General features: G+C 36.6%; 1 protein-coding gene across 4 annotated transcripts in view; it reads right to left on the bottom strand.

Annotated features, from left to right (window-relative positions):
* UBN2 (ubinuclein 2) overlaps positions 1–17,380 on the bottom strand; it is an 85,998-nt gene that overhangs the window by 67,253 nt on the left and 1,365 nt on the right. For 3 of the 4 annotated variants that reach the window (XM_046668761.1, XM_046668758.1, XM_046668760.1), the window contains exon 2: positions 12,746–12,838. In XM_046668761.1, the coding sequence (XP_046524717.1) occupies positions 12,746–12,838 (93 nt within the window). The remainder of the gene's footprint in view (positions 1–12,745; positions 12,839–17,380) is intronic. The other variant, XM_046668759.1, reaches the window with a different exon arrangement.

Genomic DNA, 17,380 nt, shown 5'->3' with positions numbered 1-17,380 from the left:
AAGGGACTGGAGCATCCTCAGATTTTGGTATCTGAGGGGGTTCCTGGAACAACAGTATTTTGCTGAATAAGGCCACTGAAGGCACAACCTCAGAACAAGGACAATCCTTCTCAAGAAATATCACTTGGCAACCTTAAACATACACAGGCACATATGCACCAAATAAACATACACACACACACATATATACACAAAACGTGTGTGTTCTCAAGAAATGCCATGTGGCAATCTTAAACATACAGCCAGACACATGTGCAGCATACATACATACACACAACATATGTGTGGGCTTAGATGCAACACACAATAGTCCTGATTTTTTTCCATTTACCAGGTCTGCAAACTGGAACCCTTACACTAGATTATAGAATTACAGTGAGAATCAGAAGTCAAGGGAAGGAAAGAGTTATTTCTAGGATAGGAGTTATTCTATTGAGAAAAAGTCACACACAAGCAGTTAAGTATACATGAGGGAGTGTTTCACCCAAAAGAAAGAGCAAGCTCCAGGAAGAATCTAAAAATCTAGAGATAAAAACTAACGAAGAGGACCAGCTCTGTCACATATTAAACATATTTAAAGTTACGGGAGTTAAAATAGATATGGCAGGTACATAAGAACAGATAAATGAACAGTAACGTTCAAAAACCTAGGCCAGTATCGGAGAATTTAACATGAAAAAGACAGCATTACAACTCAATGAAGAGCAATTAATAAATCAAAGAGATGGAATTAAAGTAAGATACCAATTTCATCTATGAAATTACAAACTTTCTAAATTCTGGCAAGACGGAGAAGAAATAGGACTGCTCAAACACAGCTGATAAGAATATACCAATAAAACTCTTTTGGAAAGCAATCTGATCTCACCTGCCGAGATATTTTGCCACACTCTTAGATTCTCTTCTTTTGCCTCTTCTATGTTTTCCAAACTTTCTATGAAGTATTACTGTCATAATAGAAATACACTAAAATAATTTTTAAAACTTTTCATATTTGACCTGATAATTCTAAGTTACATAGTTTATTTCAAACCACTTAGACTCAAAAGTATCTGTTAAGAACTTATGCTATAGAAAGCAATATGTTAAATGTCAGAAGGAATTTAAATTTAAGTATGAAAAGTCCTTGTCCTGAACAAACTTAAAACAAGATAATCTGCTCAACAAATTAACTAAGCACCTACCAAATGCCAGCCTTCGTGAATTTAATAGTATTGTGGAAAGAAGAAAGATTAAACAAATAATTACAGTAGTGATAAATGGTAGAAAGAAAAACATAGGTGGTACCAGACTATTTCAACAGAGGACCTAATCAAGGCTTTCCTGAGACATTTATGCCCAAAGGATAAGTGGAAGCAATTACTTGCAGAAGCCACTGAAAAGATCAGAACAAGGAAGTAACCTGACGAGATTAGTGCTTAACAAAATCTCTCTGGCTATTGTGGTGGGCAATGAATACAGCTGGGGAGAAGATCAGTTAGGAAGGAAGAAAATACAGAGATCTACAAGAAAGTCGCAAGTTACTGGGGCATAAAATATATATATATTTAAGCAGCAATCATGATGATGAGGAGGAGGACAGCCACCAGCCACTGAGCGCTAACTTTGCATCAGCACCTACACTAAGTGCAACCATTTGTTAGTTCACATTTGACAAATAGGAAAAACTAACGCTTGGAAAGGACAAATAATTTGTCTAAGATCACACAGAAAGTACTAGAGCTAATCTTCAAACTCGTGACCATAGGACTCCAAAGCGCCAATCTATTAGAAGTTCTGTAAGAGAAGTTATGGAAGCTCTGGGGTCATTTTTCCAATCAGACACACCTTAAACTCAATACCAAAACTGAAGCCATTGTCCCCAGTATCACTTGTCTTCAAATTAGCTTCTCCTACTTGACACTGTCATTTTATTCATTCTATTTTTCTGCCTTAAAACTTTATTATTAGCAAAAATTAAAAAGATTGATGACACCAAGTGTTAATAAGGATGTGGAGCAACTGAAACTCTTACATGGCTGGTGCAAAATGATACAGCCACTCTGGAAAACAGTTCGGCAGTTTCTTATAAAACTAAACACACCCTTACCATATGACCTAATAATCCCACTCTTGTCATTTACTCAAGAGAAATGAAAACGTATGTTCACACCAAGACTTGTATTCTAATGTTCAGAGTAGCTTCATTCACAGCAGCCAAAAACCGGAAACAACCCAATGCCCAATGCCAATCCAGTGAATGGATAAACAAATTGTGGTACATCCATATGACGGATTACCACCCAGCAATACAAAGGAAGGAACTACCAATAAAATGCAACACATGCATGAATTTCAAAAACATTCTGCTAAGTGGAAGAGGCAGACACAAAAGACTATAAAATTCTATTTACAGGAAACTCTAGAAAAGGTAAAAAACCAAAACCCCATAGTGATAGGAAGTAGATCAGAGATTGCCAGGGCTGGAGGGAGAGGATTATCTGTAGAGAGGTAAAATGGAAATTTCTGGGGTGATAAAACCATTCTATTCACGATTGCAGTAGTGATTATAGAACTGTGTACGTCTGTCAAAATTCATCAAATTGCACACTCAAAATGGATGAATTGTATTTACTTAAATTATACTTCAATAATGCCGATTTTTAAAACCCCTCATAATTATTTTCACTTCAACTTTCTCTCCCCACAAATGTTTGTTCACACAATTATTTTCATCTACAGCTTCCTTTCCCTTCTACCAGCTATTGCTATAATGCTAGCCATTGTTTTTCACTCAAATATTATGAATGCCTTAATTAGCCTCTCCTCTCTCATGTTTACCCTCAATTTATCCAGTATATCATCATCTAATTAATATTTCTAAAATACCATTTTATATCATTCCCGGCTCAAAATGCTTCAGAAGCATCCTTTCTATTACAAGATAAATATAAAACCGTTAATATGGCATTAGTTAAATGCCTTCTACATGTTGACTCAAACTACCTTTCCAACTTTTTTCTTACAATTTTCCAACTTGAACACTGATCCATTCACTCTATCCACTCTCCTTCCAAACATACTTGCTTATCTTTCCTCATACTTTCTGCTTATTTGGAATAATCTCTTATTCTCTGAATTCTCCCACCCATCACAGCTCAGCCCAACTTTTTTTTTTTTTTTTTACAGATTGGCTCCTGAGCTAACAACTGCTGCCAATCTTCTTTTTTTCTGCTTTTTCTCCCCAAATCCCCCCAGTCCAAAGTTGTGTATTTTTAGTTGTGGGTCCTTCTAGTTGTGGCATGTGGGACACTGCCTCAGCGTGGCTTGATGAGCGGTGCCACATCCCTGCCCAGGATCCAAACCGGCAAAAGCCTGGGCCACCAAAGCAGAAGACACAAACTTAACCACTTGGCCACGGGGCCAGGCCCCAGCCTAAGTTTTAAACCTTTTCTTCTTGATACTTTCTACTTAAAATCACAGTCATCTTTTTCTGCTCTCCTAACATATTTTTTGTCTGGGCACAAGTAGCTGCCTATAAGATTTACCTAGAAAATTAAAAAAACAAATAGGTTCTGTTATAATGGGCACAATCAGACACATGCAGAAGTACAAATAACTTATGTATAATTCGAGAGATTTAGGAACATTTAAGTCTAGTCAAGGTTGCCAGTAGTTACTACAGGAAACTACAGTGTTGTTAATATTCTGAGTTCATAATCTAATATATGCAGTAAAATGGTTAAACACATAAATGTGCATCTTATCAATGACAGTAAACAAAATGGCTAAAGCTTTACTTAGTCATAATAGCATTAATCTGACCAAAATGCCTCTCAAAAAAACGACTGTAGAAGTATAAGATCTTCACCAAGCATCATAACAATGATAAAGGTTTAAATATATATACTATGAACATCCAGTCAATGTTAACATTCATTTTAAAACAATGTGGTAGAGGAATATTTAATAGTATAAAAGGCCACGAAAGCAGTTTACCAAATGTTACGTATAGTTCAGGTTATTCACAGAAAAGGTAATATTAATGTTCACTAATTATTTGAAAGTGTTCAACCTAACTGGTAATCTGAGACAACATTAAAATAACAAGATATTGCTTTTCCAACTATCATACAAACAGTAGGATCTCATTTATGAAAAATACAGCATAGCAATACATGTCTATAGATATATACAAAATGCTCAAAGAATTACAAGTAGGCAACCGTGGTTATTACCGACAGGAAGGGATATAATTGGAGGCAGTGTGAGGGAAGACTTTGGCTTAATATTTATTATTTGAATTTGTTCTTAATAACGGGAAAGTATTCATCTATTACTCAAGTGACTAAAAAATTGTAAGTGCGAGAGGGCAGATACGTAAGCACACATACAGTTTGAAAAGCCCTGAAAGGATACACATCAAACTTCAACAGTGGTTATGCCTGACAGTGGGTTTACAGATGATTAGGTGGTTTTTATTTTCTTCCCTCTGTTTATCTGTATTTATACATTTTATACATTCTTTTACAGTGAACAAAATCTTTGAAATATGTAAATGCTTACATACACAAAGATCTCTAGGACTAGAAACTCACACAGTGATTCTCTCTGAGGAGGGAACTGGTTAGCTGGGAGTCAGAGGTTGCAGGGGGATTTACTTTTCATCATATTGCTTTTTCTATCTTTTCATCAAGTACATGTACTACCCATTCAATAAATTTATTTTCTTAGGCATGGTCCACCAAGTGTTCACCATCACTCAGTTTTTGACTCCACATACGATTCTGCTTCCCAGTCCCACCTCAGGGAGAGTTCTGGATACATGTGTTTGACACATCCCTGCCTGAGTTTTATTAAACCCCTCTCCATTAGCCAGGGTTACATGGCCTTTGTTCTACCTATTAATCGCTTTCTGCCAAAGTAGCCACTGTTAAGCACATTCAAGGTTCCCTCCTTCATCAAAGAGGCCACCAGAATACAGTTTTGGGCCTCAGTTTACTTTTCCTCACCTTTGGCCTCATTAGAAAATTTCTCCCCTGGCCTGCCTCCTGCCTTACCCTCTTTTCTTTTCTCCAACCTCTAGGTCTCTAGGTTCCCCAATTATGCTGAAATCCAGTGACAGACAAATGGTATAAAATGGAACTAAACTTGTGACAGTTGCCAAAAAGGCACAAACCAATTAATTCACAAATAGTAAAATTTCACTTAAAGGAACTCAAGATAGATTGGCAAAAGATTATATTATAGTGTCTTCCCTACTAGGTCTATTTTGAACTGCTCTTTTTTAGCATCCTGAGCAAGAATAAGCCCTGCAGCAGAATCACAGTCTTCCTTGAATCCTCTGGACCTTGGTAGTTGTCGATGTTCCACAGTCTACACGATAAATGCATCTTATAAAAATACAAAATTTATTTTCCAAATTGAAAAAAACTTGAATTTTGCTATATCTAAAATGAAGAAACACCTTTAAATCTCTTCCCCTAGGGAACTAGTTCACTATGACTCAGAAGAAAATGACCGACTGAGTCATTAGTACCTGCTTAACCTGATAACCAGTGTTTCAAGCCAATGCAACTGTAATACTAAGTTGGAAAACAACTAAGATGTTCTTAAGAAGGACCCCCTATTGCCTCCAGGTAATAAGAAACCTAACTAATAGCTACCATCATTAATCACCTATGGAAGACAGAGGACGCATGACACTGACTGCTAAGACTCCAGTCTTATAATTGAGAAGAAAGTATCCCGTGGTCACATAGCTTCCCTATTTGTCCCAGCCCTGTCACAACCTTCTTTCTCCACCTCTGCTGATTTCCTTAACCTACCAATAGAAAAGAGTAAAGATTTAAGTCAGCAGAAAGACAGTGAAGAACTGACTTAGCATAGAAACAGTATACATACATTTCTATAATCACCACTTATGGAGATAGAACCTCCCTCCCAAGTACCCTAAAACTGCTGATTCTCAACTGTTCCTAAGAAATTTAAGGAAGTTGAAGAGAACTTATGTAGCTCAAAGAGGCCAAGGAATCAAAAGTGCATGTCACGGCAAGCGATTACAAGTGGTTTAACCGAAATAAAGAAACTATTAGTTGAGTTGAGAATTCTTCCTTGCTTTTTAAGAATCCCCCTCAGCTCTACTTGTTTTAAAAGGCTATTATTTTATGTTTTGATTGTACATGTAGTGTCACACAATTCTTGGTCTAAAGAACCTAAATACACTGGCATTTGCGCTTTGTAAGCAGAATTTATTTTGTGGTGGTGTTAATAAGTTTGCCCAAACTGCTTTACCCAAAGCCTTACCAAGTTGATCCTTAGGGACCAGAACTAATAGAAAGTGAAAACAAACAGGGAAACCAGCCGAGGAAGTTCCCAAGGAAGTTCTAACCCCTCAGCAAGTGTGGATGATCATCTGACAACGCGAGTAAGTAAAAGAATTCTTAAAACTCCCAGAAAGAGAGCATAAATGCTTTCTAACATCCACTTGGATCAGCCTCATATTTGATCATACTTTCCAAATAATCCATAATTATTTTAAATATAAAAATATACTTCCTTTCCACTCAATTGAGTAGTCCTTACTGTGAAGAAGTCACTCTTTGGAAATTATACAGTTATTCCAAGATATTGCCATTCTTTCCCTTATACCATCAAATCTACCCTTACCTTCCCTTTTAAAATAAATACAAAGCCACCAGGGCTCTGAGAGTCCAAAATCACATAGAATAAAGCATCAAAGGTGGTATTCAAAGTTTACATGGTATAGTAAGCAGATTTTAAAGTTGTATTGTGACTTCACAAATGCTAATAGATGCCCTGGCAGAATACACATCTTCCTATTCAGAGTCACTCAGATCCAAACAGCCTTAACTGAGCCCCCGCTAGGGTACCAGGTACTATGCTAAGTGCTTTCATTTAGGTTACTGAATTTATAGCGAGTTCTAGTATAGCATGATCTTTCAAGATGGCTGGGGTAACAGAATGAGAAAAATCACTAAAAGAAATCTTCCCACCACCACAGGTTATCTTTTGCCTTAGAAGGGTTAGAGATCAAGTCCATACTCATCAAACCAAATCTCCTCTGCTCTACAGTATACGTGGCTTCAGCAAAAGCATACACAACCTCGAAACCATCTAAAAACTGAGTTGGAAACTAGGATATTTAGCCTAAACATTTGGAGTCTTAAAAGTGGGAGTGAGGAAAGGCACAGGGGCCTCTTTATTTATTTTTTTATTTTGGGGGGGCAAGGAAGACTGTCCCTGAGCTAACATCTGTTGCCAATCTTCCTCTTTTTGCTTGAGGAAGATTGTCACTAAGCTAACATCTGTGCAAAACCTCCTCTATTTTGTATGTGGGACACCGCCACAGCATGGTTTGATGAGCAGTGTGGAGGTCTGAGCCCAGGATCCGAACCTGTGAACACTGGGCCGCCAAAGAGGAGCACACAAATTTAACCACTAAAGCACCAGGCAGGGCCCACAGGGGCCTCTTTAACTGTATCCTGCTTCCCTCCTACAGTAACCACCACGACAAATCTGGAGCTCATACAGCAGTAGAAATGTTAAAACTTGGACTTAACTAGTTATGTACAAATCTTATTTAATATATTTAGGGTATTACTAAATATTACTAAATTGTTCTAGATAAAAATAAGTACTGAATAGTTATATTGCCCTTTTCCCCAAAAAGCATTTAGCAATTGATGTTGAATGTGCACTGTCACATCACCTGAAGAGCAACAGAACAGGAACTAGGACATAGGCAATAAAAATAGGACAGAACAGGGGAAAAACACAAACAAACCATTCAATACAGGCTGCTCCTTTTACAATTTTATACTCCCTATAATTTCTGTTATCACTGTTTTTCAGCTACCAAAACTGTCTCAATCTTTCTTCCCTGAGCAACTGCTACAAGAGGAAGGACACGTCCTATACTCCATGGTTATCCTTCCCTTCTCCCTCAAGTGGCAGCCTGCTCCACTTGCCGAAACTCCTCTCCAGCACACCCAACAGCTACACATACTAAAAACCACAAAAAGCCATCAACTTGCCTCTCAGGCCTTCCAACAAACCACAGGATTTATCACCAACATCACTCACAAGCCCAGTCACATCTCAATGCATTTTATTTTTCCCCATAACTGGAAACCCCCAACTGAGTTTAACTTGCTCAGTTGTCTGAAACTTCCTACAAACATATTCTCCGCCACAATGGAAATGGCATGTCCTTCCACATGTACCACCAACCACTCTGCTCGCAGAAGAGAAAGGGCAGAATGTGAAAGCAGATGGACTAGTGAGTTAAATATATTGGGGGGAAAAATCCAACAGCGAAGCAAGTACATCAAGGACTCAAACTAGGGCCTGAGAGCTGAATCTGGCCCACAGATGTATTTTTGTTTAGCCTACTAGGCATTTTAATTAGAAGCCAACATTTGGAAGTAAGAGATGTTAGAGGAAAATCCAGATTTTGGCCCTTTTTTGAGAAATGGGAAGATGTGGCAACCCTAAGCCCAAGTTCCTGCAAAGTAACAAAGGGCTGGAGCTGAGCAGCAGCTGGCCCCTCTAGATAGGGCATGTGCTGTCCTCTCTTTGGGACAATTCCCTACATTTATTGTCCATTTGGCCTGCTTCACTAACTAATCAGCAGGGTCTTGGGGACATGTGAATTTGCTACTCCTGAACTATAGGATACTAAAGTAACTATAGGACAGTAAACTATAGGTCAATAAAGATCTTAGTTTGTTATTTAAGAGTGATCTTTCATAAGACCCTATCATGGGACAAAATATCTTCTCCCAGGCCACTTTTGGTCTGATGACTTCCAAATACTTAACTGTGGTCTTTAAGAAGACTACAATAGTTAAGAAGAATCTGTAAAAAGTGATTGGAGAACCAAAGATAAAGGCCATTTGGAATAGAATGCCTGAACTAAAATATCAAAATCAGTAGGGTAGTCAATTAACAGAGTTTACAATCCCCCAGATGTTTATGTCAAAAAGAATTTGACATGTACAGAATAAGACAGAGCATTTCTCCACAAGAGTAATAGGTTTAAGTGACTAAACAGTACTCAAATTTAGATAGCACTTTAAATATTTCAAACACTAACAATCTATTTTTTCATCTGATGATGACAAAACCCCTTTGCTATAACGTTGGCTAGGCAGATCTTACTTTCCCCTCATAGATACCAAAGGATAAAAAAGCCAAGAGCCTTCACTAAGGTCATCCAGATAGTTAATATGGCAAAGACAGGATCACAATTCAGTTGTGTTAGCTCATAGTCCTGTGCTCCTTCCATTAGAATACATTGCTGCTACTGCCTCTCATCCACCACTCTCCTACAAAGGGTAGAAAAGCTATTCCGGGGACTACAGAGAAATTTGCTTCCACAGGAGACTGGAAGTGTCCATTCAAAGACTATGCACCAAAGTCTCCAAAATTCCTTCCGATTTCAGGACTGGAATCAGCCCTTCTACACACTTTCAAATCCCCAAAGGAAAGTCACTCCTTTCTATAGGCGCTGCATTTGTGTGTCATACATATGTCTTATCTTCTCGATTATTTTGAAAGTTTCTCCAGGCGAGGGCAACTATCATGCTCCTTTGTATGCTCAATATAAATGCTCAAATACTTTATTATTTATACACAACATTTAACAAGTAAGTGCATCTCTCAGTCCAAGAAACAAAGGGCTAGAAGTAACCTTAAGCTATTTTCAGAAATAAATAATGACAAGGACATCTAAATTATAATATTAAGGAAACAAAAGAAGAAAAGGTAGCTAGGGATGCAAGTTTTATTTGTTTTATAAGCCTCAAACAATGAAGTCCTCTTTTTGTCATCTGCAAAAAAAAAATTAGAAAAAGGGAATCTAACTTTGGTGGGTTAATATTTTGTAAGACTTTACACACAGTATTTAAAAGATTTTCTTCTACTTAAAATAGAAATATATATATTCTACGTATAAATATAAACATACATATAGACATCTGAATTTGTACCCCTGAAGACCAATAAAGATCTTTGTTATTTAAGAATGATCTTTTGTGACAGCCTAGAACCTAGAGCTGGATGAGGTATCCTCTCCCAGGTCACTTGTAGCCTAATGAGTTTCTTAAAAGGCTCCAAATAATTCATTATAAAATATATATGTGTGTGTGTGTGTGTGTGTAATACTCATAGATATAAAACTCATGGCAAGCTTTTAGGTTTATGCACATAAAGCCTTCATGAGGTAGGACATTTTAAATCTCTACTTAGAATACAAATAAGAGAGTGAGTAGCCAAAATAAAAAGCTAGAGAAGAAATACAGTTCATTAATTTGGATTATAACAAGAGTAACATTTTATCTGTGCTCAATGACAGTGCCTGGATATATCCCAGTTATCTGAAACTCAATTTTATACATCAACCAACGTCTTCAGAACACTGGCTTTTCTATGCTAAGTACTATCCAAAGTTCCCGAATAAGATTCAATGTAACTCTGAGGTAATACATCATATTACTCGTAAGATCATATGGATAGGGGCCAGCCCCGTGGTCGAGTGGTTAAGTTCGTGCGCTCCGTTTCGGCAGCCCAGGGTTTCGCCAGTTTGGATCCTGCGCGTGTACATGGCACCACTCATCAAGCCATGCTGAGGTGGCATCCCACATGCCACAACTAGAAGGACCCACAACTAAAAATACACAACTATGTACCAGTGGGCTTTGGGGAGAAAAAGGAGAAATAAAATCTTTAAAAAAACAAAAAGATCATGTGGATATATGATCATTATATAATCATATAGGATCATACGGATAAAGGATCATTACTTATAGGATCATATACTAGGACCCTTCCTACCTGCAAAGGGCAATTCTAATCCTTGGTTTTATAACTCATGGCAAAATAGGTACTCTAAAATAGTGTTTGAGGGAGTGAAAACTGGTAATTTAGAAACTGGTAATTCAATAATAATATACCAAAACTATAAATGCATAAATCTTTTGACCTAAAAATTCCACTCCTAGGAATTTGCCCTACAGATAAACTTGACAATATGTGAAATGCCATGTTACTAATAATTTACTGGAGCACTATTTACAAGAGCAAATTTTTGGAAACAACCTAAATCATTTGGGGATTGGTTAAATAAATAGTGATATTCCATACAATGGAATAACATGCAGCCTTGAAAAAAGAGAGAGAAAGCTCTCTTTGTCCAGATACGCAAAAATCTCCAAGATAAAGTAAATGAAAAAAGCAAAAACCAGAACTGTGTACTCTGTAATGTGTAAAAAGGGGTGTGGGGCAGGGGGAGGAATACATGTACATACAGAGATAACCACAAAATATCTCTGGAAGGACCCCCAAGAACATTACTTGCCTCTAGGAAGTGAGATTAGGTGAGCAGACAACAGAATGAAGGGAAGATTTTTCACTCTATACTTTTTATTATTTTTGAATTTTGAACCATAGAAATGTACTGCTGGTTAAAACATTAAATTGAACAAATATATTAACTTGTATAAAAAGTACAGACAGTAATTCAGGATGTACAATCTGAGAACATGGTATTGTAATTAAACACTACAAATTAGTCTAAGTAACAACTTTTACCATTACTTCCATCAAAACACACACCAGTCCATCTCGAAATTTATTATTATACAGTCACAGAACACAGAGCAAGAAGGGGCTTCAAAAAACCTAAACCTCTCAATTTATAGAGAAGAAAACTGTGGCCCAGAGAGGTTAAATAACTTCCCCACAGGACATGAATAGTAGGTGGTAAAACGTGGCCTAGAACCTGACCCAGACTCCAATCTCTTCACCTACATTTCCCCCACTCTCAAACAGTTTCTGCACTATCACAAGGAGCCAACCAATGTCAACCAAGATCGTAGTTGCATTTTGAGGGTAACATGAATGACAGGGCTAGTATGAGCTGCCATCCCATCTCTGTGAGATACATTCAATGCTCACAGGGGAACCAGAAAGGGTAAGGTCTTCCTTCTCATGGATTAAGTTTTAACAAAGTGCCAAAGAGTCGCTAAAGCTATAGGATAAACATGGGGTGAGGAGTGAATCTTCCTTCAAACCCCAATTACACTAGAAATTTTGAGAAAAATGTTAAGCAACTTCACAATCAGATAATTAAATTTATTTTTATATTAAACTCCAATCTATTGTGACACAAAATATAAAACGTACACGAATTTTTCAGGTAAACAAGACACTTTCAAAGAAATTTCATGCTGCTTCTGATTGATTCTGATCCTGGGGCCTAGAAATACACACATTCATTCCCAAACTCTTAAGTGGCAGGAAGCCTTGAGAACTACGACACCACAGGAGTTAAAGTAGCATTCTCCATGGCAGTAGAAAGGGCAAAGATTTAGAGCTGGACAGACCCGGACACACAGCCTAGTTCCTCCCGCTGTGTGATCTTAGATCAGTTACTTAACTTTGAGGTCAGAGCCTCAGTTTCTTCATCTGTAAAATGCAGTCAATATTACTCACCTTGTAGTTTCGTTCTAACAGTTGGAGACACTCTATGTTAAGCAAACTGCCTGGACTCCAAAAGGAGTACAATAAATGATGGCTATCACAAACCTATCAGAATCTTTGACTGTCTAACAATTCATTAGGATTCAATTTGTGAGAACAAGATAAGACGGGCAATGGATATTATAAGCCCTCCCAACCAGTCACAGAAAGAGAGTAGGCCAAAAGGATAAAATTACCTAAGTGAAGAGTTTATTATACTTACATATTTCATTTCAAACTTCTTAGCCAACATTTCCACTTCTTGCCTCTCTTGATGCTCATCATTAAATGGGTCTTCTACATGAATGGGCTTCTTCTGATTCAAAGTGATTGGGAAACGAAACAGAAGTATTAGTATTACTTTACCCAGAGTTAAATATATCCTTAAGAATCAGTTTTCCCAAATATCAACAAATAAGTTAGAAGCATTAAAAGTAACTAGAAAAAATGTTGGTTTGTAGCAAAAATACTTGCAGTTTTAACAGACTCTTACACATTCTAAAGTTGTTTTTGGTGGTTGAGAACTCAATTCAGATTGTCTCCACCTACAAAATGATCATACAGTCACCTCATCCAAAATAACAAGGCCCCAAAACACCCCAAGAAAATTAGGTAGAAAGAGAAATTCTAGCTATAACTCTAGTTTGAGATCTTCCCAACAAAGATTAACTGCTTTGGTCACAGCAAATGCATGTAGAACGATCTGTAGGTTTTTAATTTGGAGTCAACGTTCAGTCGTCTGCCCTGAGTTATCACCAGAGTACCCGGAGCTGCTACAGCTTTCTCTGAGGCCTGGTATCAACAACTTCTGCATCACCTGCACCCTGTCAATGGACATCCATTCAGGGAATACACACTACCTTTAAACAAAGCTAGAAAAGTGCAACAGCTGCAAATAGATTACATTACCAGAGCTTCATCCAGTAGGGGAGAGTGAAAGTTTACTGTATGTTAAAAAAAAAAAAAAAACACAGCTAGGATCCCACATTTACCATCTACTTACCAAAACAAACCAAAAGAAACCCAAATCCTTTACTCAAGCTTACTATTTTAGCAAACGCATTTCATACATATGGTTTTTCAATGTACAAAACAAGGAGCTCTGTATGAATACGAGTTCTATTTTTTTCTAATTACAGACAATTGACTAGAAAGTTAATTTAAAAAAAAAAGGAAGGCTAGATGTTTTTACTAAACATCTTCAAGTAATTAAAAATGAAAGTATACTACAGCTGAAATAGTGGATACAGATTTGGCTGACCCTGAAGGGCAAGAAAAAATAGAGAAGGGGCAAAGATATGCACACTTTGGAACTGAGACACTTCATCCTGGATACAAAGGCTGAGATAAGATCAATCTAAAAGACATGACAGAAAAATATAGACAGAATGAATGCAAAACAATTCATCACATCTATGGCATTAGAATAAAGGGCAACTCCTTAAAGCTTAAGGGAATTAATTTTAGAATCAATTTTTTAAATTATTAAATTTATTGTAACAAGCAATAAATTTATAGATCTTTTATCCTGACAGGAGTTATCAATAAAAATTAAAAGTAGCTAGAAAGAAATGCTGTTTGTAGCGAAAATACTTGCAGTTTGTAGCAAAAATACTGAAAAGAAATAAACTAGCAGGAAAGCACTAATAATTAAATAAAAAATACTAGGTATGTTCAGGGTATACAGCCTTAACTTGAGGCTAAAGTTAAGGACAGTGAGCAAGTGACACGCCTCGCCATTATAAACTGCTCCTTCATGTCACTGTGAAGTCCAAATACCAGGTCTTTTTACTAGTCTAATCTCTTTTATATGTGCAAATATAAATGCATGGACACATATTTTTAGTAAGAATCATCTTATATGCCACTCTAAAATATTTTACGCAGACTTTATAGAGGTATCAAAAGTAAATGTCTTGTTTACTCAACACTCTGTAACAATACATTTAAGCAAACTGACTCACTTTTCTTTCACAGCTAAAAAATAACCTTCTACCCCAATCAAGGTTCTAAGTAAGCTTTCTCTATGTTTTCCAGGTGAAAAAAAGATCTGAAAATTAGTAAATATCAAAATAACCAATTATCCACACATAAAGCTGACCTAATAATTTTGTCCTTTGAGGCTGACTCGTTGACACCATTTTCAGATCTTTCACATATCTTATCCAAAACATGCAATTTGACAAGCAATGGAATACCACAGAATTCTGTAACAGTATAATCATATTAACACTATAATCATTTATTTTTCTTTTTAGAGTAAAAGTTCAATCAATCATGTTCACAAATGGATGTTTCAGTTAACCAATTTTCTGATTTACTAAGAATTAAAAAAGAATTTCTTGCATATCAATTACCGCTAAAACTTATTTCTAAATTGTACTATTTCCGTTTAGCCAGAAGTGATGAACAAATTAGCAGGATATACATGATTGCAACACCTTAGTCAGCATCCTGAACCAGCCTCTCAGAGGCAACAAGGTTAAGGGTTTAGCTACCCTGTCCTGACAACCTGTTGTTTTTTTCTGTTTTTTGAGGAAGACTAACCTGGAGCTAACATCTGCTAATCCTCCTCTTTTTGCTGGGGAAGACTGGCCCTGAGCTAACATCTGTGCGCATCTTCCTCCACTTTATAGGTGGGACGCCTGCCACAGCATGGCTGCGAAGCGGTGCCTTGTTCCCACCCAGGATTCGAACCGGTGAACCCCCGGCCGCCGAAGCAGAACGTGTGAACTTAACCACTGCACCACGGGGCCAGCCCCTGTCCTGACAACCTGGAAGAGGGTTTTGATTTTCAAATTTTGCCAACATATGCTCATTTAATTGTGCTTCTTCTCATTAATAAAAATAAAATGTAGAAAAAACTTTCCATTTGGTTAATTGGGGTTTTACTGTTCATTTAGTATTTATTGGGGGGGATGATTTAAATGCACCCCAATACAGATGATATTTACACGTAACAGATTTTTTTATACCTTCACCCATCAACTTAACAGTATGAAGCTAAAATCTTATTCAGTGATAAATGGCTATTTCAAAATTTTAGAACCTTTTTTTCCTTTAATTTTACCAGATCTCTTTTTCTCCCTTTTCTACTCGTACCCTACTACACGGTATGTTGTTCAGTTACATTAATTCAAAATTAAAACTATTTTGAAAATATTACAACATCCCTCAAAATAATTAGACTCCCTCTGAGGGGAAGAAAAACCAAATTTGGGAATCGCCATGTCCCAGATCAGTTCTAACAGCCACAGTTTGCTTTTTGATGTTCTCTCTTCCTAGGATTTCCTTTCATGGATCTATAACTACTTTATTTAGAAAGGTGTTTTCTACACTTTCTTATGTAATAAACATGTTCATTGGCTGGCAAATCTTTGTTGTAAACATGCATTGTAATAAACAATGGATTTTTTTCGGTGGGATACGACAAATGATATACAGCTGAAAATACAATGAGAAAATTGGACTAATTAACCCCTAAATTGGTAATATAAACACAAAAACTAAACAGAATTATTCATCTTTCTCCTACTTCATCAAATTAGCAGTTCTGATATTATCAAGTTAACAAGATAAGGTGTCAAAATTAACCTTTTTATAATTATCAGATATATTTCTACTATTAATTTATCAATGCATGAATATTACAGCATAAAGAGTCTTAATAAAGGTCTTTGTATTTCTACCATGATTCTAATTTTAGTTTATTTTGGCAGGATCCTCTAAATATAAACTATATAAGTGTAAGAAATTTTGTTTTACTAAGAACTGGTACTAGTATGGAAAGAAGTTCTATTAAAAACACATATAACCACTCTGCGCCTCCTCACTCGTAAAGCAGGGATGATGGCTCCTGCCTCATGGAGTTCTGCTGGACTAAACTCAGTAAGTCATGTACAAACTCAGAAGTGTGTCTAGTACATAGTAAGAACTCAGTAAATGTTAGCTATTAAGTATTTTTACCCAAATATGATGCTTTTTATCTGAAATTTATGAAATAAATTAGGGAGTAAAACTGCAAACCTACTTAGATTAGAAGATCAAATACAATTTATTTGAAAAACGCTCCAATCCAATATTTTCGAAGTTCTTTCAGGGAAAAAAAAATGACATCCCATTTATAAATAGTAGGGGCACTGAAGTGAGTCTACAGGGCCAAACACTACGTGGAAATGACCAAAATGAACTGTTAAGGGTAGAGATCTTAAATGATCCCTTCACAGTACATTTTGGTTGCAAACATTTAGTAATGATCTGACAAATATAACCATATTCGTAAATAATGATCACAAGATTAGTTGGCCATAAAATAAACAAAATCTAGTGACATCGTTTAATACATTTTTAAACTAGAGTCATTCATTTCAACCGTAGAGATAGTTGAGGATGAAAACAAAACAAGCGCCTTCTAAAGTCCATTAGACTGTGCCAAAGCAAAACCTGAGCATAACCTCTAAACAAGAGAGAAATTGTTTCCTTAATACTGTTACTCTATCATTTCCCTTTTCAGTTTACTTCTGAAGATCACCAACCCACAACAATAAAAATTACAATTACCAACAAACCTCTCTCCTATCTCCAGTGTTCACTAGTTCCATCAAAGGCATACCTACATATTTTCAATAAAGTTTCTAAAAATTCAAAGCTAAGATCTTTTTCATTATTCTCCAAAAATGACAATAGCCAAGTGCAAAATCCTCCAACTCGGACCTATAAACTAATGATACGCACTCAAGAATATGATGGTAGGCGCCAAATATAACAGGAGAGATACCTTCTCATTCAATGACAATATAAACAAACTCCAGAGAAAACAAAGCTAAAAGGTTCACCAATACCAACACGAGAGAGAAAA

Source organism: Equus quagga, chromosome 8, assembly GCF_021613505.1.
Source record: "Equus quagga isolate Etosha38 chromosome 8, UCLA_HA_Equagga_1.0, whole genome shotgun sequence".
NCBI classification, from domain to species: domain Eukaryota; kingdom Metazoa; phylum Chordata; class Mammalia; order Perissodactyla; family Equidae; genus Equus; species Equus quagga.
The sequence above is the reverse complement of the archived record's forward strand: the minus strand, read 5'-3'. Positions and strand labels throughout refer to the sequence as shown.